Here is a 27,211-nt window from a genome sequence, read left to right as displayed (position 1 = left end):
CGGGTTGCTTTCTAACTGTATGTACTGTAAGCAGGTGATTCTCATAAGAAAAAAGTACAGTAATTACGCAAGCACCATGGGATTATAAACAATGGCACACGACTTTGATTAACTATGGTTACTTTCATCTGGTGTTGCTTATTTTCCTGCAGGTCTTTTGTCTTTAATAAGGTACATCTGGAAACATTTTCCCCAATGTGCCAAAGAAAATGTCCTGCGTATAGCTATGCAATAAAACAAGCAAAATACTTAAGCTTAATGAGTGCCCTAATAATCATACCAGTGCTCTGATCACACAAGCTATTTCATCTGAATTTGATACAGCTTTCAAAAGTTTTCCCCAAAAACATTTTTTTTTTTTTAAAGCCTAACTTGCGTTTCTTTTCTAAGCTACCAAGCACGATTTTTACAGCCCTTCAAAGCAGTCAGTAGTGAAGCACTCTGTTATTCATTCTGACCAGTAAGTTCATCATCCCAAAAAGAGGATGAAAAGCACTCTGCTCTGACACAATAACAGTACAATGTGGCTGGGTCCTAACACCAGCGGTTGTGAACAGAACCAAGGCAGATCAGATGTGTGCATGAAGAAATATATGTGTACATGAAGATATTGTAATAATCCCACCAAACCATAGCCAATCGCTGTTTCTTTCTTGTAAGACAGTAAACCATAATTAGTTTTCCTGCCTCCTGGACACTATGACACTTTATCCAACTGTGTTAGATAACCTTGATGTGGGCCTCAATGAGGTCCATTCTTCACATCAGATAAAAACCAAGTAGAGCCGAAAATGGATTAGAGAAGGAAAAAAAACTGGTTTTATTCGGAGGGAAAAAAAAAAAAAACAAGCATTATTCCGCAAATGCACTGAATGTTTCAGCTGACATGATTATATGGCATGCGGTTGAACCCCTTGGTGAACGCAAGAGTGATTTAGCGTACTAATCCCCTTGGGAGCTACTACCCTGGGTGGGATTGGGTTACAGTAAAGCGAATGAGATAGTAAAGAAATGTGCACTCTGAAAAGGGTAACGTCCCAGTTAACATTCCCCTGTGGAACTATCCGTATCGGACAATTAACCTTCAGAAAGTGGGACTTTATTCTACATACCACAAGTGACCGCACCAAAGATTATAGGGAACCATAGCTGATGCATGAACCCATTTTTTGCTTGGTCCAGCACTCACCGTCACCAAGACTGAGGGAGTTTTATCTTAAGTCTAAGCAGTATGAAGAGGTGGTTTGTGGGAAATATCTAATAAATGGACAAGGACAGGAACTTCACGTATCACTGACAATGAGCACCTGCCCTAGTCTGCTGGCAAATGGAGAGGAAAACAACTCGTATAGCTATACTACCACTGGCTTGTCCTTTTTGCTATTATTGGTGTGAACACTGACATTACTAAAACTCACCACGCTTCCTATACAACAACACACACTACACACATCTAAATCTAAATTGCCGTAATAATAAAAAAAATTCTAAAACTTTCCAAGCCATGGCTAATTTTCATATCCATCAGTAAACATGTGCAACAGAGGGAGCTGACAAGAACTGTGCACGGCAGTATTCAAATATGCAAATCTAAATCAGTCATATGCTGGGGCCATGGAAAAAAACATGTGCGGAGTGCGTTCCCCACTCAGTCAAAACTGACCGTTCAAAAAATACTGCTGGACAGACAAACTGGCATTTACCTGATTAGTATTCTTTCCTTCATTTGTAATGACAACAATGGCAAAAATTAGTAAATATTTTATTTACTCCTAATTCAGAATGGGGAAGCTCCATATAATTCTTAGATTATTTATTGCACCTGAAATACAGGCCTCTCCTAAAAATCTGTATGTAAAATAACACCCATAAAAAGAATTCTTATTATTTAAATAGGGAAAATACAATATTTGTTTGTGTGCCTCAAAAGATGCACTCATTCGTTCACCAAGAAGGCAAAATTCCTCTTCCTGCTTTAAATGGAAGAAAATTAAATTCAAAGCCAAGTCCAAAATACATCACCGCTCTGGACAATTTTAAATTCACTACTGGGACCTACATGTTCAAAATCACAAATATTTGTGTGCTTGCTTTTTCCACCCCCTTCCTCTTTCTGTGATCTTACTTTTATGCTCCTTTTTAATTTGTTTAATCTGTGATTTTTGGACAGCGCAGTAGTGAAGCGGGTTCCTCACAGCTCCTGATCTGTGAGTTTGTCTGTTCGTTTGATCCCCACTCTTTCTGTGTTTACTTTGTGTGCTGCATGTGAATATTAGCTAATGAGGCAATTCTTGTAATTAATGTTATCTCTGCTTAGATATTCATAAATCATCATTTGCATTAAGCGCATAGTAAATCAAGTCACACAAAGTCATTCGTAATGATACTGTCTTTCAAGAGAATTCTCTGTGTTTCTTTGTTTCAAGCTTTATGGAAGACATCTTTTGCCTTTGTAACTTGTATTGCTTCTGTTATATATTTTTTTTTTTTTTTTAGCTTTAAGGGCAATTATATTATTGTCAAGCCCCCCCGACCATGCCCCAGCTACACGCACCTGGCAGAAATCCACGGAACATGGTTTAAAAACAGCTAAACCACTGATCTCATATTGCGGAATCTCCCAGAGATGACCGTCCCTCCTACTCTTGCCTGAGTCCTACAACTCTTTGCCCTGTGTCTTCTGCCTCTTTTCCCCTGACCTGTTTTCTTGCCCCACAACTTGATTACTCTGGTTCTGAACTTCGCTCCTCACCTCGACTACAACTTTATTTTCGCCTGCTGTACGACGTTTGCACCTTGGTTCCTGAAACTTCTCCCATCCCTGACCACGAGTCTCGTCTTGCCCCAAAATCTTTAATAAACACCACCGCAATTTGGTCTAACCTCTTGCCCCCCCATCTTGTGACAAATATTATATATATTACCATTGTAATAGTTAATAAAGAAACATGGAATTTCTCAGAGATGCTTACCAGCCAGCACATGGCTGATGAATGATGTGCAGAAGAAGGCACAACCCATGAAAGGCAGAGTCCACTCACCTTGTGCAGTATCACGATGCATATTTTAAGCCAAAATTTATTTTGTCATAAGGCATTCTTTATCTCAGTTGATTACTTGTTACTGTATGTGAATCATAGGGTGTAAATTACATCTGCTCGTAAGTCTGGATTCTTGTAAAAGGGGCCTTCGTTATACAAGCGAAGCCTTTATGTCTCTCTGGATTTGTAACAAAGCATTTCATGCTGCAAGTTTTGGCATACAAGTCTGAACAAACTGACAAGACCTTTCTTTTCAGTGTCTTGAAGCAGCATTTCCCTCCAGGGGCAGTAAGATCTGGGACAAATTACAGACTGTGCGGAGTGGTCTTAACTAGTGGCCTGAACTGAGAGTAGCTGTCACACTCCCCCCATATGCAATCCTAGAACATCAGTCAGCAGCAGCTCTGCTCCTTCTCCCCCCTTTCACTACAGCATACCATGAGTGACAGACAGATGGAGGGAGACCTGGGAATCATCTACCGAGCCAGTCAGCCACTCACAAGTTCTACAGTATCACTAGAAAAAAAGATAGAGGACCCCCAGAAAGGTCTGATGGGACAGTGTAATTTTTCATTTTGCATCAGACATTATGCAATCTTTTCTCATGCACAGAACCAGCAACATTTCTAGGGAACTATTTCTACTGGAAGAGTTGAAAGGAATTGTTGACGGACATCGAAAGAACAGCGCCTATAGTTCCATAGCCTTAGTTGTGCAACAGTCTGCTTGGTACAAGGATTTTACTAGACTTTAAACCAATTATTATTTTATTTTTTAAGTATTAAAAATCAAAATTTTCAAAATTTCAACTTTATTTTGTTGCATGATTTTTTTCAGGACTGAATGACCTTTACTCAAATGACTTTTTGTATATTTTCTTTGAGTCTGCACCCTCCATCAGTGTAAGTCATTACAACACTCAAACCCACAGCAATGTGCCATTGCACAAGCAGCCCCATCCTTCCTTCATCTCTGCTCAACGTTCTATAAGCAAAATGTCTGACAGTCAAGTTGTTCTGCTTTTGCTTTTTTGCTGTATGACGAGCAGCTTGAAAAGCAGTTGTTACCTTCGTGGGGGTGGGAGGCCCAGAGATGTGCCATCTGTAGGCCGGTCACGGCAGGAGCTCTGAAGGAGGGTTCGGAGGTCATGGGGGTGGGGTCCCCAAGTGGAGTGGAGGAGCCAGCCAACCCACTGTTCACGTAGCCCCCAAGAAAGGAGCTGGAACCACCTCTGTAGGCATCGTCTGCTGAACGGAGGAAGCAGAATGTCGTCAAAATTATGAAACGGCTTGCGCAAAGTGAATTGTGTGCACTGCAAATGATTTCAGAGTTTATACTTCCTTTGAAAAACTCGAGACACCAAAGTGCATTTTTGTCAGTGCCCTTTGAAATTCACCTTTCGATGAGTTAAGCGCTGTGTGCCGGGCACTTCTTCTTCTGCGCGCAAAACTTACAAAGCAGAGCGAAGTGCCACATGTTCAGAGTCACTGTTGACACTTATGAACAAATGTTATGAAGTATCATTACTCAACGTACCATTGTCATAACAGACACCAGATGTGCAAAGAGAAGGCAAAACAAAAATGGATGGCATGCAGTCTCTCCTCAAAGATTTCCATAGAAGCCACACCATAAGGGCAGCTATTTCAGCGGTAATGCAGCTACAGAAAACAGGCAGCCGTCTGCAAAATTCTTGGCAAATGGTGTCTGGGGAGGAGAGATACCCTTATGATAAATGTTTTATACCAACAGAAACTCAAAAAAATACAAACATACTCAGTTTCCAAAAGATTCTCTTCTTTATTTCTAAAGACGTCTTTGTCCTCTCATTACATGATGTAGGCTAAACCCTCAAGTCACCAGACCCACCACAACCAGCGTATCTGTCCCAATTGAATGCATGCCCCTGTTAATGCAGCCTCGCCTACTGTTCTCTTGAAAAATCCCAAGGCTCCCCAAAATACCTTTCTAAACATCTCATCTTTTATCAAAGCAGTAGGTTTATAAATCCACTGGAATTTCTCTGGCTGCCCCTAATTTTCAGCGAAATCCTTCTTGTGTACAGAACCACACATATAAGCAAACTCAGAGGAGAAAAAATACAACATCACAAACAAAATAAGTCCTATGTATCAGTGCTTGGTGTACAGTTAATCTATAATCTGTTAATATATGGCAAAATCTCTAAGATTTAATCTTGAGGTAAATGTGTTTACAAAAAACAAATATAGAAAACATTTTTTTCATTTTTTTATAATAAATCATAAAATTTCACATGAGATTATTCTAAGGTGATTTGATCACTTTCATGTTCAGGGTCTATCTAGTGCTCCAATAAGTATTGTTAATTATTAACAATTTAAATTATTAATTTAATTAATTTAAATTATTGACATGCTGATGTGCTTGGCTAAACTGCTCTCTGTTTTATGTCTTCCTTGTATTCATACGAAATATGGTGCAAGCCTTTAAAATTCCTCAAGGGGAAACAAAAAAAAAAAAAAATCACTTAATAACCACTTCATCTTCCATACAGTGGTTCTTGCTTTTTTCTGTTTTTTTTGTGTGTGCTGCAAGAATTCCTGTTTACCCAAGATGGTTCATTACTCTTTTAGAGACTATACTGCTTCTTGTAATATAATAAATGGAGACACAACTAGAATTGCTCCCATTTGCTAACACTGCATGGTGGTGACAGACTCAAATTTATCTAATCCTTATTTTATATTTTTCCTCAGAAATAATTTTATTGTAACTAAGTTAAGTAAATGAAAAAAAATTGGTGAAATAACCCAAACACAATAAAGTTGTGTTTTTTGTGTACGTGCTTACATTTTGGAAACACTTTTGTCAGAAGCCAATATTTTGCCACTAATGGCTGGAGAATAAAGCTATGAAGAAAGTGCAAACAATATCTTTCAGCTAAAAAAAATCTATTGTCAAATATTTACAGATAGGGAATTTCAAACCCGATGTAAGCACTCACCCAAGGGGCAGATTATGCAGATTTTCAAAATCAAAAAGGAAGACAACCGGGAATTATAACTGAATGCCGCTCAAAACATCAGCAATTCACATTACACACATTACACAAATTTGCTTTCACCTTGAGACGTGACTGAGATAAGTTTCACTGAAATGTTATCAGCTCTCAATAACAACAAAAAAGAGCAAACAAAAAACCTTACGCACAAAAAACACACTAGGGCTTACTAACTCAAGGTAAATTTTAGCTTTTTTCCTCCAGCAAAGCCAATAGCCTTTCTGCACCAGAGCAACACCAACACTCTCCACATCAAACCCCTTACTTCACCATGAACACCACCACACTCCAGTCTTAAACTCCCGGCTTCTCCATCAACACCACCACACTCCATTATTAAGACCTCCGTTTCACCATCAATATCACCGCAATCCACAGTAAAGCTTGCTTCTTCATCATCACCAACCACTACAACCGCAGCAACACCCATGCCCAACCCCATACTTTAGGACCAGCACCACGACATTTCATTTACTTTTTGACGTTGCAGATAGACATGCTATTATGCCTCCAGAGTTCTTAAGAAAATTATTTATGATGTTCCAAAAGTCTTAGGTAGGCCCTTTCATCATAACTGTCACACAACAATTTATGGCTGATGACATAAGCACTTCTGAAGGTTTATGTAGTATTCAAAAAGTTATGTCTTACAATGACCTTAAATTATGCCCTTGTGCAAAATTGTGATCGACCCCACAATACAGCAAAACTTCTTCCATAAACAAAAATGTAAATACAAATGTAACTTCACAGAATACATATCCATACACATGTTCATTAGGGAAGATTTTTCAGTCGAAATACATCCCATATTTCAGTGAAATTTTTGAATTTTCAAACAAGATTTTTGTCCTTGAATGGCATTTCAAGTTCAGAATCACATATTCTCATTTTCAAACAGCTTTATTAATGTCATTACTAATATCCAAAATGAGCACTATTTTGATGCTTTACTTATACCACAAGGAGAATTTCGACAAGCTACCTATTCAGTAGCAATGGCTGCAATGTTCCAATTGTCATTTGATCATCAAACTTGTTGGTCAGATCATACGAGAAATTCAAAGCGGATACTGACACGTCTGTGAGTCACAGTTTATTATATAAATTATATTCAGAGGATAAATTACGTTATATATTAAAAGAAAATAAAAACTCTGGTTATGACTTCCGTAAATGAGACAAGATTGTTTGCAAAACATATATCCGCCAAAACGCAGAAGAAACTTCACAAGTAATTAGCCTTGCAGTTCCACATAAATACTTCTAATGCACAGATGTTTATAAAAGCCACTGGTAATCCTTATAAATGTGAGTTTACTAAAAACGGTCATTTGAACGGAATGCAAATGTTCCCAATCATACCAATTTAACACAATCCTTTTCCTTGAGACCATTTCGAATTCATTGAGTTCAGCAGGTCAGATACAGTTTAGTGCTAAATGGAGTCTCTTTCACTGGGTTCCTTTTCATTCTGGCCACAGGGCACAATCGCAGACAAACTGGATGGGGAGGATGGGGAAAAAAGGCCTAATTGCTAACAACGCTCAGCTCAACAGCAATCCGGAGTCCCAAAATTGAGCTCTCCCAAAACCCCTCCAACACCCCCATAATTAAACACAGACTACTACAGAACTCACTTCAGAAAGAGCAGTTGTAAATTAATGGGGTGGGGGGGCTGGGGGGGGGGGGGGTGCTAATTAGCATTCAAGGCCTTCAAGGAAGCCAAAGAAAAATGAGGCCATTAAAACACTCAAGCACTCAGTCCTCACCGATCACACAAAGCAACCCTCCTGCCAGACTACATATAAAAGGTCCTCTTAATGAACCCGTTATTCAAACATGCACGACATAACATCTCATCCTACTTAAACACATAAATTCGTCAAAAACCCAAAGTTTGAGTTAAGAAAACTGAGGGAAATGCTCATAAATGCATGAACACTTGCACGAAGAATGTGTGTGAAGAAGCCACTCAGAATTACTTGGAAAGAATAAAGGATGTCATTCTGCCATATTTTACCAGGAGCCAAAATTAGCCCCCCATTCAAATTTCATGTGAATAAAGTCAATATTAGAATGCTGTATTATATTGCCTCTTGAACTGTAAAAATACATTACAAATCATAATATACTACCCACACGGTTGAAACTAGACACCGTACTATGTAACGTAGCACAAATGCAATAATGAACACCATAAAATGCCAACATAAAAAGGAGTATTATCTTTTCTCTATATAAAAATTAAAAGATAAACCATTTAAAAAAAAAAAAAAAAAAAAAAAAAAGAAATCAAGCTCACATACACTTTTGAAAAATAAAATTCTCAACAATACAAAGACAAAACTCAAAAAATATGATGCAAACAGAATGAAACAAAACAAATTTCCAGGGAACAGAAACACAGATCACACAAAAAACTTGAAATAAATACACAATGAATTGGTCTTCAGGGCTTCACAGTTACTGAAGGTCAAGATAGTATTGATATACTTCTTGCCATTACCATGAAACACAACAAAGAGAGACTCCTTTTATGAATATGAAATTTTGCAAGTAAAATAAAATTAGTCCAGCGGTATTCTTCATCTCCCTTCCTGTTGGTGTCATGGAAACCAAACAGCAAACGTTTAAACAATACAGAAAAGTCATTACACAGATGATCATTAATGGTCTTCTTACACAGGTCTTTCCGGAAGGTTTGAGTCTTTCCAAACTACGACTTTTCTCATGCTTCCGTTAATTTATTTTTATGTAAATAACTTATTGCTGGACTTCAGTACAAAATAAGCAATCCCAGTGTGACACATGCAGAACTGCAGTTATTTTTAAGACAGGAATACATCTCTGCTGGCGCGCGCGCGTGCGCGCGCACACACACACACACACACACACACACACACACACACACACACACACACACACACACACACACACACACACACACTATTTCACACTAGAACACAGCTGAAATACAGCACCGTTTGCCTGTCCTGACAAGTGAACGTGGATGCTGTACAGAGAGGAGATTCCAGCGCAGTGACAGCACCTCTGGGCTCGACCCGGGGCAGCAAGCAGCCAACAAATCCTGTTTCTCATTTAGTCACTTTGACAGGTGGGAGCAACCTTTGCCAAAAGACATGTGCATCATAACCAGCCCGTTTTCCTTTCCATTTGGCCTTCATGCATTTAAGAAAAGAAAAAAAAAAACAGTTATACCTTCACAATACCTTCCTGTGCTTGTCTCCTTCCTCACAGAGATAAGACACACACTGGATGTAAACAATAAGATTTTTCTTTTTTTTTTTTTTCTTTTTTCCAAACGGTGGTTTTGATTCATTACCACTGTCAAACGCATGACCTCTGCGAGTGACCTCGGCACAGCCAGTCCTCCTTTCATATTACAATCACATTCTTGCATTCTTCAGGGAAAAGTGCACTTGTGCTGCTCTCAACAGCTCAAAACTGTTACGGAAAGGAGGACAAAGTGCGTCTAAAAATATTTGCCTCCCATCCAGCACTGAAAAGAGACCTCGTGTGTCGTTGCTTCTTTTCCCCGCTCTTCTCCCTCTCCCCCCGCCCCTCCGTCTGTTTTATTCCAAGGATCCTGGGAAACGCCCCGCTGCCGGTGCGTTTCGCCAAGGGACACGGGTGACGGAGCGGGATCAGTTGGGGCAGCAGGGACAGAAAATACTGGACAAAATGGACAGAGGGACGACGGAAGGGCGGGGGGAGACGGCAAGAAGAGAGCTCATTGGAAAGGTCAAGCGTATCAGCGCAGGCATCAGCGTGGCCCGCTCCAGCACCGAGGTGGCGTTAAAACAAGAAACATTTGTTACGCGCCTTGGCCCAAGCGGACCCCGCCTGACGTTTTTATGTCAGGACCCGTGCTTTACGGGGCACCAGGCGCTGTTTAAATAATTGCGACTGACCCATGAATTGGGTGGGGGTGGGGTGTTATTACACTCCTCTGTGCTGGATCGCAGTTTCATGACCGTGCATTATGCCGCACGCACACACGCTCGCGTACACTCCACCGTTTCTGCGTGGGCGCTGGAAAGGGTTAAACCGACAAGATCTATGCGGAGGAAGAACCGCGTTATTAATGAATGCGTCGCAGACGCGTAGCTGCCATGCGCCACTATCTCTGCGTGCTACAGATGGGGCTGCAGGAGGGAGAGCAGAGGTGCGCCTCACCCTCCCCCCCAGACGGCCATAAACCGCGCTACCGCCTGCCTCGGCCTTCAGTCACATTACAGGCTCTGCAGGTTAACAGGATAACACTGGACATCTATTTATGTAGCCGCGGAGGTGTGGCATGCTCAGAATGCCTTCCGTTAGTATGAACGGCAAAAAATAGGGCAACACGCCACAGCTCGTCCCCCCCATCTCGTCCCGGACTATTCCCCCTTGTTTATTTTCCGCATAACTCTGGGGGAAAAACGGCCCTCTGTTTTAGCAGGCAAATACAGTACGGTTAAATTCACCCTTTTTTCAAGGGAAAAAAAAAGCAGCTTGGCTTTTCATTATTCATTTAGAAAAACACGTAAAATTCGACTGAGTCATGACAGAGCAAAGCGTTTACAATGTTTACAACAAAGACGTTTCTTGGAAGCTTGGCTGAGGGCAAACCCCGGCATAAAATGAACCTGCGGAAGGGCGTCAGTAAATTTCTTTACACTTAGACTACATCAGAAAGCCATGCAATTCTCCCATCAATTCGACCTGGCTTTACGACTATTATCAAAATGATAATTAGTTCCATCTTCTTTCAACTAATTGCAAATAGCAAATTTCAACTAATAGCTAAACAGAATTTATCAGGGCTAAAAATTAAATCACAGTTTCTATGGCCGCTTGGGTAGCGGTACACTTCTGCGGGGAAATAACTGCACAGCATAAATTGAACTGATTTATCAATCTAAACAAAGCAAGAAACCGTTTTAGAAAAGTCTGTTCACACTCCGAGCCTTTCGCGCTCTGCGACGATGTACGTTTTCCCGAAATAAAGGGAAGAACACAGGATCTGCCCTTTGATAAACTGTAAACGGTTCTGAAGTAGCACTGTAACAGAGTCATGTGGCTTTATTTCCTCCTCTGGAATCCAACAGAGTGTGAGTGCTGGCAGAAACTTCTGAAAGAAAGGGGTTTGAAACGTGCACACACGAGTACATTAACTACAGCAGGCCATTATTTCACAGAAAGGCGGCTGAAATCATTTCCTCCTGGTTCCATCTAAAGCAGAACAGTATGTGCACGGGGCTCCCGTGCGTGCAGAAATACTGCGCTCGCTACAGCCAGGAAAGTGCATGTTTACAGAGAAATGCAGTTTGTATCACTCACTTTATCCTTCATGTCAGACACATTCACTTGGATGCTTAAAATACTTTCCCCAGTGCGCCTAAACAAGGCCTTTTCTATCTCATACGTAGTTTTGGAAAACAAAAAAAAAAAAAAAATCCCACAGTGTGGCATGTTCCCTAGTTCTCCTTCTCAACTGGTAAAGAAAATTCTCTACACGCCGCCAGATGACACAAGACAATGTACTTTTGAAAGTATAAATACCCAGACAATAACACAAAGGCAGTATAAGTGGCCACTGAAAGCATGGTGTTGTACAGAATTGATCACCCACAGAAGGGGCTATTTTTCCTTCCAGGGAATTTATTAAAAAACAGAAAATACCCTGTGAACGATGCCGTAAGTCGCAATCCCACCTCCTAATAGGGAGCTTCTTTGAAATGAGTGCCAGTGTACTTTAGACACTGATTAATACACAGGGGGATTCAGCCAAGAGTTAATTTCAGTTAAAGTTTAATTACTGTCCTTGCAGCACAATATGCAATAAAACAACTAATTACACAGTCGAGTAATAAATGACCAGGTGTAACTAGGCACAGACACATGCAGTGGGTTAACTAGAAATGAGAATATTATTAAAAAGATTTCAGTTCCGGGCTGAACAGAGTAAAGACACAAACATCATTAGCGTCGTCAACCCACACAGACAAAACGCAACTCAAAAGCTAAACAGGGGAAATCAGGCCAAAAAACACAGAAATAACAAACACACAGCATAGAAAACACCTGTGACATAAACAATTTCCCCACTGTTCCCACAAATTACCTTAATTTATCAAGAAAAAAAGAACTTCTCTGAAAACATACAAGGGTTTTGTCTTGTTTTTGTCTTATGTCACTTACAAGTGACTCACAAGTTGAGCTCCAAGTTGTACATCACTTTGGGAAAAAAACAAACACGTACATGAAAATGTAAATGTAAATATGTAAGTAAAGTGACCCTTCCAGTGAAGTCATTACAGTTCTATTTCTTTGTTCATCATGCACTGCGACAATATTCTGTTCTTCCTCCTTCCTTCTAAATCCCACTCAATTTGCACCGACAGTTAGTTGATTCTGGCCATGAAGAGTCCTGCCCAGTTGTTTTCACCTTGTTTTAACATTTCAGTTGATGAAAATGTTGTTTTTCAGTTTTAATATTCTTAATAACATAATTCTCCCTCCGGTTTGCTGTGGACTATAAAATCTACTTTTGTAGCCCATCTTGTGTCTGGTTACAGGCCTGGTGTCTGGGGACAGCTGGTAGCGTAGTGGTTAGTGTCACTACCTTTAGACCTAAAGGTTGTGGGTTGGATCCCCATTGCCAGCTATTGTATCCTTGAGCAAGGTACTCATCCTAAATTGCTCCAGTAAAATTACCCACCTGCCTAACTGGGTAAATAATTGTAACCTTAACACTGTAAGTCACTTTGGAGAAAAGTGTCAGGTAAATATCATGTTTCAGTATTAATATAAATACAGCACATCAAAGAGTAACAGCTGAAAATAAAAATTTCAGTATTAATAAGTGGTGAACTTATCTGATAGCAATGATTTGCCGCCCTGCCAGATGCACAATGAACAGAACAAATATTAATAAAAGCACACGCATTGAGGAACACCTCAAACCGTACAAAAATGTAAATAAAACTGTTAAATGTGACATATTTTTATGGAGAAAGCCATAAACAAATCACACAGCAGTGACAGATTCCGAAGAGAATGGATGACCACCAAAAGTTGCCTTTCCTCCTTTTGCAAAGAACATGTCAACCAAGAGTACCAGGAAAAAATGGATTCTGAACATGTTTCCCAAGAACAGGGAGTTATTAAATGCAATGTTTCAAATAAAATCCTTAACGGAAGTCTTTCTTCCACAACACGACCCTTAAGTGAGCCATTGATCGGTGAGTTCTAGGGTTTCTTTGTAGCTAATTAAATTGTAAATCCTGCAATAAGAGACACCGAAAATGCCAAAAATCGACTTTCTCCCAGTATGGATCTAAAATCGCATGTAAAATTAAACAGCAGGTTTACAAAAGGTTTACAAAGGCAAGGGGCTTTACAAGTGAAAAACTCAACCGTTCAATCTAATTTTGCTATTAACAAAATTACCATGGAATAAAATCACTGCTGTTGCTGTTTCCGTGCACATGTGAAACTGAGGACTTACACTGCATCTCAATATTTAGAATAAAATCATTGCTCAGAGCATGGTCTCCTCAAGCCACACTCAAAGGAAAATGCAAAACAAAACCCACATTTAATTAGCAAGCATAAACAGAAGCTAGAACGTATACATCGAGCTTCCATTTTAATTTTCAGCATCTTGACAAATTCAAACTGGCAAAATTTTTCCAGAGGCGCAAATATTTCCTGTGACAGTCTGGTTCAATTTGGGCAGTTTGACAGACATAAATCATGGAACCGTCTGATTACGGAAACATCCTCTTCTCTGCAACCATTTTGTTACAAGTATGCGAGGAAGGATTATTGAAAACATACAAGGCGGACAAATTTTTAGGAGTGACACTCTCTGTAAACAACACCCTCTGTTGGTACACGCAACAGGAAATTAAACACTAAGTGCATTCAGTGGAATAATCAAGACACACACTCTGCCCCTCCTGGCCCCCAAGGCCTCACACACTAAGTCAAAGCAGCATCTGTGTCCTGTACCAGTGATTCGCAGAGCACAGATACAATGAGGCTCCGCGAGACATCTGCCTCCCTGCATCATCCTTTTATCCCAGGCTTCTCAATCCAGACCGGGGGGGGATCAACGGGAAGGTCGGCTCTCACGCTCCAGAGCGAGTCCGGAACAGCGCGGGTCTGAGGGCTGCAGCACCATGCTGTGGGTCAGCCAGAGAGGGGAGTATGAGTCCAAAGGGCAAAAAGCTTGGACCAGCAATAGTGCAACCCTGGCATGCCTGCCACGCCCCCTCAACCAAAAAAGAAAAAAAAAAAAAAAACCACAGTTACAGCCAACACCATCTTCTCGCTACTATAGAAAGTTCTTAAGTTACATCTGTTCATTTTGCTGACCCTTTTCTCCAAAGTGACTTACAATGCTGAGATACCTACAACTATTTACCCAGCTGGGTGACTTTACTCGAGCAATGTATTGTAAGCACGTTGCTCAAGCGTACTAGAGTAGAAGGCGAGATCCGAACCGGCGATCTTCAGAGCCGAAGGCAGCAGCTCTAAACGCTACCCAGAAAGCTGCCTCCTTCATCCAACCTTAAACTCACTAGGAGCTCACTTGGGGAGCTAAGGCTACCGCTTTGTTTAGTGGTTTTTGAGACATTTCATATCTTCCCATACCCCTCCACCCTTCCTTCCTCTCCCTCCATTATTGCAGCATATTCAGCTTTTTTCTGACCCTCATCAAAGGCTAGCATGAAAAAAGACAATCCCCAAATGGACAAAATGTACTTTATTAAACCAGCATGTGTTTAATCTGCGCCTTGGTTTTTGAACAAGCAACGATGTGCATTAGTATTCACCGTGGTGAGGAGCTAAGGAATATCTGCAAGTCATAATATATGCTAATTGACTCAGGAGCAGACTAATCTTGCTCCGAGTCTCCGCCAGACTGCCACGCCGCTAACACAATTTCAGAACGGGGCTCTTTGCTTATTTAGGATTACCAGTTAGCTATTTGGATCAACCTTTGGAGAAGTGGCCGGGTCATGACGGCGTAGTCTTCGAGCCCCTTCCGATTCCCACCCCCACCGAGGGGTTTATGGGGACAGCAAGCTAGGGAGGAAGGAGGGGTTGCTGCCCGCAGAGTAATGAAACGAGAAGATCCGTTCGGCTGGGTTGTGGTCCATTGACCACGGATCAGTGACTTCTTTCAAACAGAGAAGACACTTCCTTTTCAGCCTTCGTGTGTGTGCTTGATCATCTCCAACGGCGCCGTTCCCACCCAACCCCCCAAACTTCACAGGCCGTTTTGGCAAATCCATATGTTATTTCATCAAACACAAAAGTTAGCTCGAGGGTACATTAAAAGAAAGACAAAAACAAACTAAATATAAGAAATACAATGGAACTGATTAATTGAGTCTTGGATAAACAGGGTTTTCTTCTTCTTCATAGGAAATCTGAAGACCAGTAGGTGCACGCTGGAGAAGCAGAAGGAGCCCCTTTCTCGTGCGACACACTCACTTTCACTATGAGCACAAGTGTCAGTGCATTGCAAACATCTCACTGACGAGAATAAGAGCTCAGAGACCTTCAGTGGCCCAGACAAACCTGATCGACCGGTTACGACTTCTCACTAGTATGGCGATATGGCTTCAAAAACACAAAACCAAGTCAGGTTTTACATTTGCCTTATGAAATGTGTTACGCATTCCTCCAGCCAAAATAGATTATGGATGTGTGTATTTGTCTGTTAGTTGTCTTGCTTCACATTTAATGGTTTATACATTTACACAGTGTGACTAGATGAAATACACACACACACACACACACACACACACACACACACACACACACACACACATATACACACCAAGCCATTTTTACTAGCAAGCCTTTAAACATGACAAAGATGATTCAGTAGACTGGAAAAATTAAACTTATGAATAAGTGCTATGTGATCTTTCTGGACAATTTTCAAAGGATATCAGCTTTTTGATCTTAGAGGACATTAATGATGTTAGTTCCACAAAAAAATAAAGGATAAACTTATAAGCGGAGTGCAGTGGGATAGCGTTCGCTGTAATGTTCTCAGAATGTCTTCAAAACACGAGGTTAGGTCACAGTTCATTTAGCAAATAGTACAAAAACAACAACGGATCTTGAAATGTCAGCCTCCAAACCCTCCACCCCCTCGTCACCAGCACCACCACCTCTAGCTAATACTTCATACATACACAACCACGGACAAGACAAATTGATAATGCTGAACAAAGCAAAGAAAGGATAACTGTCCTCAATTCTGGGACATCACTCAAATGGTCTTTTGGCACAACACACCACACAACTTAAAGACATACGCAGATACCTTTTTCGCCAATTCCCAAAAATTGGAGATGCAAAAAAATAAAACAAACAAACAAATATTACTAAATACATGAAACTTCCAAACCTGCTCATACTTCCAGGTTTTTTTTTAAAAAAAAACTTTAAATCTGCTTCACTCTACATCTCCCTTTTATCACATTTTTACTTTACATATAAAAGTACTATTTACCGTTCTCTAAACGTACAAACAGGACCACACAAAGACACACACAGACAGCTTGAACTGCGGTGTGCATTTTTTAACAAATGTAAAATGAAAGGCTAAAGTTGCTTACTATAAATCACTACATGAAAGCAAAGTAAACCATTTGAAAGAGAGATTCTTCACATATGGAGTGAGGTCTTTAAAATGATAGAAGTACAGAAACAGCAGTGATGCCATTGTGGGAATTCAGTGTTCTTTTTGATATCTAGTAAAGAAGAGTCTCTAAATCAGTTAAAACCATAAAACAATGATTTCACTGAACTGAATGTGATTTTAGGAATATCTCCAGGGGCTTGCTTTGCATTTCATCTCGACATTCACCAGATAAAGCCACAGCTGTTCAACACAGAATCTCTTTTTGCTCCACATGGAATTTTACCTTATAATCTGGAAATTACCTTCTGGTTGTATTGATTTCATAGAACACAAATGCCCAAAAAGCCACAGAGATGAAAGAGGGAAAAAAGAGCTACCTAGTTCCCTTCAAATCACAGCACCACCAGAACAACTGGATCATATTTTTTTTAGGAATACCCCAAGAATTCATTTAAAAGAATCATGTCAATTGGCCATCTTACATTCTTTCTTCACCCTTTCCCCGTGTCAAATCCAATACACGCTCGCTTTTTCCCAGTAGTCAAGGCACTGTCATTTAACCCTCTATTCACTCTTCTGTCTACAGCCTTATGCACCTCACTGAGAAAAACAAGCTCTCATTTGGCACCTAAAGAAGGCCTTCATCTATTATTGATGGAAGAGTCACTGCTGGTCAGGCCATAGAGAACTAGGGAGACTTTACAAACGCATTTGAGCTCAGACTCATTAAATTCGACCGTTTTTCTCGAAGAAAACGTACCACAAAAAGTGATAACCTTCTTTAAATAGCTTCATACTTACAGCACAGTCAATACTTTAACTGTAAATCAGCTGATTTGGACAACTGGCCACAGAGCACACATGCTGAAGAGCACCAGACCAAGGAGCCTTGTTTCAAGATTAAAGTGCGTAATTCAGTTTCACTCACTATTCACCGTTTACTTTTTGACTCTAGGTTCCATATTTAAATTTTGGGAATTTCAGGTATTGATGCAAACATTCTGGAAAATTATTACCCGAAACTTCAAAACCTCCTAAAATGTGAATGAAAAGGTTTGTTGTTGAAATCACGAAACCAAAGGAATTATTTTTTCCAAGAATAAGCAGAAAGGAAAACAAAATAACTAGCCCTTCACACCATTTTCAAAAGGACCACTTACAGCACATTTCCATGTAATTATTTTCACCCTACCCATGTATCCATATCTAAAACACCACACATACTTAAAACCTCATACACACACTACAACAAAAATCATTTCAGGGAAAAAAGTTTAAAACTTAGAAACGCTTTAAAATTTTCCGTCTTCTTTATTGCCCTGAAACCTGGCATCTACAAATACAAAGAAAAAAATCTATAATGTGTCAAAAAGGAGGTGTAAAGGGAAAACATCCAAAATGCAAAATGTAGAACTATTGTGTTTTATTTAATTTCAGAACATTACAGTAAGTAACGTAAAGTCCTTGTGCTGGTGCTTCATTTACATACAGTTCGGAGCCCTGCAGCAAGTACCATCGCCCAAGTCCTACCTGGGTCACCTACGACACAGAGATACAGCAATCTCAGTCTAACCTGGAGAACCATTAACACGTACCTCCAATCCATCCCCTTGTTCCTACCATTCCTACAGTTAAATAAGTAAAAAGTCTTACATTTACAAGCAAGGTAAAACAGGGTGGCACTTTGACAAAAGTGCACATGCAAACATCACACTGAATGAAGTGACAATAGTAAATTCTCTTTAAATAAAGTTTAATTCTTAGAATTTTTCTTCCAACACATGAGAATTTGTTGACTCTCATTACATTTCAGAGCTTTTCACAATTAAACTTTAATAAATATATTTTAAATAATTCAGGTTCAGGGCTTTGTACAGCTTTGTATTTCGAAGCAGGTCTGAAGCAGTGTGTTTTGTACACTTAAATAGATACACTTCAATTAGTTTTCTCTTCCACAAGGCACCAGGAGGAACAGACACACGGTGCTCCGTAAGGTGATGCTTTGTGAAACTCTCGGAAATTTTCCTTTCACAGCCTGCGCCAACCTTTCTCGGGTGATACCAGAGTCAATTGTCCAGGGTAAGCCCCAATTTGTTTCTACCACGCTGGGTTTTTATCAAAGCTCGCACCCAAGAAGAGCCAGATAAAACTGACAAGTGGTTGAAAAACTCAAAACGCTAATAATTTGTGACGACGGCACCCTTTAGCTGTTGTGCTTTTAAACCATGCTGACTTTTTTGTACAGTTCCCAAATGTATGCCCTACAGATGTAATTGAGATGACAAGAGGGAAAAAAGTGAAACGTTCCCTCCTTTACCCTTCCGAAAGAGGGTCCGTTGACATGAGATGGATAAACATGGTCAGGTACCATTCATACATCCTGGTAAACAGTAGAGCAATTACAGCTTCTCACCCACTTGATGGCACATTCTCCAGGTTTGACCTGTGTTAGCCCGGTCAAGCGAATGGGGGGAAGCTAGCGGACACAGGAATGACCGCTGGTTTTCTTAAAACAACTCAAAAGAGACCAAAAGAGAAAGGAGGGAAGAAAGCTGGATCACATAATTCAATCCACAATGACAGATGCAACCCATAACTGGATGTCTCAAAAAACTGCACATACTACACACTAAAACCGCAACCTTAAAATATTCCAAACCATCTCTTCTTCTTTAAAGACCTTCCAGCGACACTAAACAGACACCATAAACTTGGTTCTCACTTAGCAAACATAATCAGAGCCCAACCACAGAATTCTTGCCATTAATATCTCAAAGATCACAGGTTAGCGAGTTGCAAAGAGGTTGAGGAATTAAATCCGGGAAGGGAAGAGCCCTCATGGATGATACCTGCTTCAGTAAATATCCCCCGTGTATAAGACGGTACGAACTACACTCAGTGAAAACAGCTCTGGGGATGAAAGCATCTGCCAAACAAATAATGTAAAGCAAAATTACAGCAAATTTCTGGGTTTGCCTTAATTGGCAGAGTAATTTTATTTCAAAGGCTAAGCATGTTAATCCGTGTTTGACATCTGAGACATTCTTGGAAGGCCATTTGGAACTATGAACAGTCAAGTCTATTGCAGCCCCTTGACATAAAGGCTCAAAAGGGTTCAGTCAGGGATGGAAGACTTCTGCCATTCAGCAGCAACTACAGACATTTTTCACTTTGCATTTCATTAGCACTTGGAGTATCTGGCAACTGCAAATTACTACCTCAGCTCAACATGACTTAGCAATTATGTATAAATGTAGTCATTGTTAGGTCACTAGAACATACCTGGCTTTTAGTTGAACAATTTTATTAACGTCCTTTTCAAAAATATTACAATATTCTGAAATACACAGCTACAGAAAATATGTATTTGTGAAAATCAATGTATATAAGCAGTTAAATTACAGCATTTACGGTACATGAAAACACCCTCAATACATTTATTGTAATACTTTCTGGATACAAATCATGCAAAAATATAGTGCCAGCATTCACCTGAAGTTTGTTCTGTGAAAGTAATGTAATGACATTAATGGATCTCATCTAGATGGGAGGGAAAAAATAAATGGAAATTGATTCTTTTAAGAAAACAACTAAACCAAAAGAAAAACATGGAAAAAAAAAAAAAAAAACATATCTAGGTCAAAGCAAACTTTTTAGAAATTATGGACACTGTTTTCCAGACTGCTGGCTAAAAATATATAGTCACCAAAGAAATCTGGAGACCTGAACCATCCAGAATACCTCGTTTTATTTTGTCATGTTTCAGTGAAAAGGAGCCATGTCAATAAACAGAAACGAGCCTTTACTTGATCCATCTTTTCCCCCCGAGGAGTGGGAACCTACTCACTGTCAATCAACACGCCGGGCTTTTTCTAAACTGGGAACGACAAGAGCCAGTGCAGGCATCTTTCATCCCCATCCTTTTCCTCTCTTTATTACGCTCTGCTGATGGGACGCAGGACGCAGGCTGCAGAATACAAAGCCCATGCCGTGTTTTTTTCTCCTCCCCACTTTCCCTCACTACCCTGAAGAGGACATCTGGAGTGGTTTCACCCCTCACACACTGGGACGTTCTTCACAAGCAGGTGGTTTTCAAAAGAAGCTCCTGGAAAGGTAAACAAGCCATTTTTCTTCCTTTGTCACTGAACAAATCTGGCAGAAATATTGAAAAAAGACTTCCAAGGAATTCGAGACACTAGATAGAAGAAAACATCCACCACCATAGCAAAGTCTATGTCCATTTTAACACTGGCAGCCTAAGAACCTGTGCCCTTTGTCCTATGATACGGGAAAGAGAGGACAAATCGTATATTAAGAAAGCAGTATCAAAAATGATATTTTACATACTTTTTTCTTATTTCAATAATATTTGATCAATACTGGAAAGAAATTGTATTTCTTCATAATACATGAAATACATTACTGAAGGATATTATACCAGATCAAATTGATGCATAATTTTAAATGGTTCACAAAACAGTTAACTTTACAAATATTATGATTTGACTTGTACAAAAAAGTTGTGTAAAAAATTATCTGCATGTACTTTCCTACAGTGATAAATCAGACACGGGGATAACAAGATACCATTACAGGCCATTATAGTTTTTTTAGGAAGAATTATGTCAATGACATGAAATAAATTATATTCTTAATTTTTGCTACATTGAACCACTAGTCCCTTGAATTTACTTTTCAGGATTGAAAAAAATTAACTACTTTTTCAACTACAGTAGTCTCTTGTATGCCAATCCTTTACAGAATTAAACATTTAAGAAAAATATTTTGAAACAATAAACCATGTGGCATCCTACAGTGATGCTTCAAAATACATTCAACATGGTACATGAGGAGATGCCTCGGAAACTGCATACAGAAACTCTTAAAATGCACAGCACTCTCAGCTCACCCTGAAAATCATGTAAGGAAAATCATTTACATGGCAGCACCACCGTATTCCTACACGAGCAATATGGACACACGTGTAAAAAGCCCCAGCATACTTGGTTCCTTTAAAATGAGCTATTTTTACAGCACAGAAGGTAGGGCACAAAAGTTATCCCAAGAAAAATCCAGAAAATTTTACAAAACCAAAGCTGTCAAACAAAAATTCTGGGTAAATCACAGAATGACATAAAGGTGTGACCTATATGTGGCACTGTGGTAAGAATCAACTGGATTTAGCAGAAGAAAGTGATTTACTCGGTGTTCATTTGAATCAGTGAAAAACATTCTGAAGATACCCACAGTTTGAAGACACCCACTGATGTCCAAGCACTGCAGAAGCTTGAGTGATGTTCATGTCAAGAGGCAAGTGGTGCTCAGCTGCTCACAGCACTACGCTGGCCAAACACAGCCGCTCCTAAAATTTACTATGCTGTTTAACTACTGACACTCAATCGAATTTGTAATAAACTTAAATTTCACTGATTTGATGTCAGCAAAAATCTTATTTCCACTGAAATCACTGTCCGATATGGTTAAATATATAAACCAGTCAAACATTTTTCTTTGTTAATAATAAGCATGAATAACCTTGTGCCAATATCCATATTCAGAATTTTTTTTATTTCCATATTCACCATACTCAGCATTAAAACTATAAGTTATCGATTCTGAACCCTCTACAGTCTTGATCAGTCAAAGTAAGGAAAAATATAAACCTATTAATGATAATACTTATTTATTCTATAAAGTACATAACAACTGATGAAAATATCGCTGAGATAGAAAAACGGCAACAGCATTCCACATTCATGTCACTGCCCACTGCAAAAACAGCCATTTTATAAAGTTTTTTTTTTTTTTTTTTTTTTTTTCTGGCTGCTTTGAGCAGCACAGGAAACACAGTGAAGTATCAGCTCTGCTGGTGGCAGATGATAACAAAGCATTTCTTTGACACAGCCAGGCAACTATAATGTGAAATTAACCTCCTGTTCTACAGAAACCATGCCGGTGCCTGTCATATCAGGATCAGTCTTTTGTCATATACAGACATTTTCTCTCAGATGATTTCCCAGCCTTTTGCAGAGATATGTTTTCCTTTCTTCTTTGTGGAAGGTAAATATGTGTTTTCTTCCACAGAAAGGTTTACGCAATTTCCAGCTAACTCTTCAAATGTTTACATATTCACTCAGGATAAGCAAAGGCAAAGAATACCGCTGGCATCTCATCTTAAGCATCAGTTAGATGAATGATTCATTGTAGAACTTACAGGAAAACAGGATTTTATAATAACTGAGCAAGGTACAAAAATGCACAGAAATCAACAAATGGCACAGTAATCCCTTTAGTCATTCACTGTCAGCTGTCCACCAGAAAGACATAAGGCACAGATGTAAAGGGATGCATTCCAAAGACATTTTGTGTTCTATTTAATTTTTTTCCCCCCCTAAATGTATTAAGTTTTTTTTGGTTGTTCTACCTTCTGTTGTCACTTGCGTTGATTTTGTTTGTCTGGAAAGTACTTTTAATGAATTAGCTAAGACCAATGACTCAACTCCAATTGTACAGATGGAACTTTCTTAAATTAAAGCTGCTTTTTCTGACACAATAGATTCTGCAGGGCAACATTTAATTATAACATTTCTGTAAATGGACGTCAAACTGTAGCATTTGTAATTAAACAAAGCAGCTTTTGCTCATTCTTTAAATAGTCTGCAAACTGGTATAATCCAGAAGTTCCTACATTTCCACATACTTTAAGATTTAAATCTATCAGCCTGAAGTTTCCCTTAATGTAAACACAATAAAGTGGATTAAACCGTTAATTACTAGAGCAAATGGAGTGAAATGTCATTCCAAGCTCAAGCACGTTAAAACCCTGGATTAAAGTACAATACATGTACGCATGTCATTAAACATTACTGGAAGTGCAGGCATCACTTTTCAATCCCATAAGAAAAGTCTTAAATACATGTTACCATAATATACCGCGTTTTCTTTCTTCTTACACTGTTTCTCACATCCTTTATATTTTTCTTTACAAATGTCTTCGCTTTTAAAAACGGGTCACATGGATTTTTGGATTCATAAGCGGCCCAGCGCACTGCCTCCAAACAAAAAAAAAGCGCTTCCAGGGAGCGTCTAATAGTCTATTTAAAGCAAAAAGCGGCTCTTGTTCAAAAAGATGCGCACCGGGGCCCCCAAAGGACCCCCCACCCCACTCCACCCCACCCCCAGACCAGACAAGTGGACTACAAGTGTCTTCCAAAGGCACTATCCTTTTGCTGCATCTCAAACCACTTCACATTTGCAAATAATTATATATTTAAAAAAAAAAAGAAAGCACTCACTGTGATGAGGATGGAGATTAATAGAGGATAAAAGATATTTCCCAGGATGGAGGTGCGCCGGGGGTCCCGTCGCCAGACGCGCGGGGGACGCGGCCACGCGCTCGGACACAGTGGACACCGCGAGTCGGTGCGGCTCCGTGTCCAGAGCGGAGAGCAGTGGCGGGGGGACGTGCACTGATCTGTGGGCTCCGTAATCTCGGCCATCCATCATCCACAAAGGGTCGACTTGCTGTAAGGAAAGCGGACCGACAGGCAATCCCAGGAGGTCTAGGCTGTTACGCGGGGTCGGTTGCTGCGGAAAAGAACCTCTTGATGATCGGGCATCTCGATGACCTACGAATAAACAAATAAGTAAGCAACGGTACACGAACAAACCCAGACTGACTGATCCACACGTACATACTGGGAAAACTTTCCCGTTTGCTGGCAAGCGTTAAAAAAGAAAATTTAAAAAAAAAAAAAAAAAAAAAAAAAATGCATCAAATTAGGAAAGGTTACAGGACAGTAACCTATAGCTATGCATTTTTATGTGTTTTATTTTACGCAGGTCTCACACTGTGCCGTTATGTGCGCAGCGGAACAGCCCGCATGAGAGCACTCGAACCGGGGTGTGTGTTTGAGAAGAAGGAGCGCTGCGCTCCCGAATCGCCAGAGTCGCGCTCCGAACGCGGCCCCCACGCGCGCCGCGAGTCTTGTTTACCAGAATGCGACACGCTTTAGTCACGGTTACATTCTGCTATCGGCAATATCGATTCGATCCGAGTTATCTGTCTCACAGGCTGAGCGAATGCGCGTCTCTTTTCCGGCGGCCATCCCGCTTTTTTTGCAAATGTTTCCGAAACAACAATCCGCCGCGTTTTAATATAAACATTCACATTAGGATTAAAGTAAACCCACGATTTTCCTACTGGTATATAGACTCTAAAATGCAGTTGCAGAATCTTCAGCGTGATATCATTTAGCTCTCTGCTATATTCCGAGTGAAGTGGGCGCGTTTCCTTTAGCGCAAAATCCACCCGAAAGCAACGGCGCGCTTTTAACTTTACATATGAACTTTGATACTATGAAAATGAATGGCGAGATCGCTCTTACTTCGTAGCGGATACAACGAGATGTTGACACGGAGACCTTGCATAATCCAGACGTTACGGTGTCATTATTAACACCTACAATAAAGGTAATTTCGGGAAAATGTCAGGTAACATCAGAGATTGATTCTGATATTTTTCGTGCTCACGGTTCTTCCGTTCCGCCGCTGCCTAAATGCTAAACCAAGCAGATTAATATTTTGGTGCGATCATTTCCTCTGCGAAGCATGAAGAAACTGTGACTGTCGCAATCGAGAAAAAAAAAGCGCTGAACTATAAGGTTTAAGTACAAGACTTGCAATGTTGTAACGCTATTGGGTTTCTGTGCTCGGTCACTGGTGTGGAAACGACCTAACCGGTTGGATTACAGTCTGTTCATGTTATTTACCTCCTTATCATGCATCTTTAATTACCCCCACACATGCATGCATGCAAACGTATCGATCACACCACAGACTGACCCCCTAACCATACTAGTATGATCAATTTTAAAAACCTCTTCTATAATTAACCAGTGCTTTTATAACACAACGAAACAAGCATCTAATAATTCCTCGAAAATTCCGTGCGTTGTTTGCGACCCTCCGTAAAGGCAACGAAAAACAACCTGTTTTAGGGTTAATAAAATGTGTCTGATTGGTTGAAACTAAGAAACTTTCATAACTGCATCTATCGTTAAGAGCAGCCTGCCGTTTGAAGTCCTGTATTATATAATAATATTCACTTCGCAGTACATCTCGGTTGGCAGAGCCTTAGGAAAATTAATTAATATATATTTTTTATAAATCACTCATAATTTATTAGAATGCGAACTACTTTCTAGTACTGTTCATGATTAGTTTCCTTTAGGAAAAGTAACCTACATGCACTTGAAAGAGCGGGTCCTTACTGGAGTCGCCGTCCCAGAGAATCCAGTGAGTTATGAAGTTCGAGGACAGATTTTAAATACTCCATTTACGGAGCAGCCGTGCACATCGCTACAGGCTGACACTGCGCGTAAACTCCTCGCGCTGCCGTCTCCGTGTATCTTGAAGAACTCTTCTGCAATGAAACAAGCATTGTTCCGCCGGCCCCGCCCACCTGAACGTAGCCGACGAATTTCCCAGGAAAAGTCTCCTATTGGCTCTTACAAATGTCAATCATCGTAATGTAAACACGTTGGCTCTTCGCCAGCCTTATAAAGCCAATTACAGGCCGAGGAGATTGGTCGGTTTCTAGAGCCCCTTCTCCTGGACCCCGGTGATCAAAACAAGCTGTGAGAATGTTTAGGTAGTCCGTTTCAAGGCAGCTCTTCTGTACAGGCGCTGATTGATAATACAAACAGCAGGCGAACACCGGCGTAGCGGGTATGGATGAGTCGTGCTGAATTCAATAAAAACTCCTCGAAAAGCACACGTGTGTTCTGCTCTTTCTGCTGGACTGTAGGTCGTACTTGATTTATCTTTCTGAGTTGTTTCGCCCGTTGGGACTTAGTCCATAAAAATCTTGTTCAGGATTGTATCACGGAAGTGTTCACTCGTAAATGACACACCAAGGATACGATTTTTGTTTGAACGAGTCTTCATCATCATGCAGCACAAACAACCAGGACTGAGATGTAAGTATCGTAAGCACACTGTCACTGTGAGATCGTGCAAAGTATCCGATCTAACGTCCTTGCATTCTTCTTATTATAATATAAAACAATAATGCAAATCTCGAGAAACAAGCGCGGCTGTTGGGTAATGTAAAATAAATGTAATGTTATCTTGGCAGCAAGTAATAGGTGTGGTGCATTATCATATCATATGATATATGGTTCCTCTTTCAAATCTCATTTAAGAAGGTACTTAGATCCTGAATTGATACAGTGAGAATACTCTGCTGTGTAAATGGGTAAATATTTGTAAAGCTGCTCATCTAACACTGAATGTGCATTGGACGAGGTAGTCAGCTAAATCAAGGTCAATGATACGTCCAGGAGGTTAGAGATTCGAGCGGAATTAGCCCTGCAGTGGGTTCTGAGGTCAAGACTGAAGACCACAGGCTGTCACTATGATGCTGCCACCTTTTCCTGTGCCAAGAAA

The 27,211-nt window shown here is 40.1% G+C and overlaps 1 protein-coding gene across 7 annotated transcripts in view; it reads right to left on the bottom strand.

Moving 5' to 3' along the window:
* Positions 1 to 26,173, bottom strand: part of LOC108926993 (trinucleotide repeat-containing gene 18 protein-like) — a 68,033-nt gene extending 41,860 nt beyond the window's left edge. For 4 of the 7 annotated variants that reach the window (XR_003797162.1, XM_029246639.1, XM_029246643.1 and 1 more), the window contains exons 1-3: positions 25,150 to 25,280; positions 24,058 to 24,390; positions 4,109 to 4,288 (exon numbers count right to left, since the gene is read on the bottom strand). Coding sequence is in view for 6 of the 7 variants with exons in the window: in XM_029246639.1 (XP_029102472.1) it covers positions 4,109 to 4,288; positions 24,058 to 24,390; positions 25,150 to 25,192 (556 nt within the window). In the remaining variant the exon portion in view is untranslated. Of the gene's footprint in view, positions 1 to 4,108; positions 4,289 to 24,057; positions 24,391 to 25,149; positions 25,281 to 26,008 lie in introns of those variants that run through there. The other 3 variants (XM_029246644.1, XM_029246645.1, XM_029246642.1) reach the window with 3 other exon arrangements.
* Between the last annotated feature and the right edge of the window lie 1,038 nt (positions 26,174 to 27,211).

The sequence above is a fragment of the Scleropages formosus genome, chromosome 20 (assembly GCF_900964775.1).
Source record: "Scleropages formosus chromosome 20, fSclFor1.1, whole genome shotgun sequence".
NCBI classification, from domain to species: domain Eukaryota; kingdom Metazoa; phylum Chordata; class Actinopteri; order Osteoglossiformes; family Osteoglossidae; genus Scleropages; species Scleropages formosus.
This window is presented reverse-complemented; position numbering and strand designations above follow the sequence as displayed.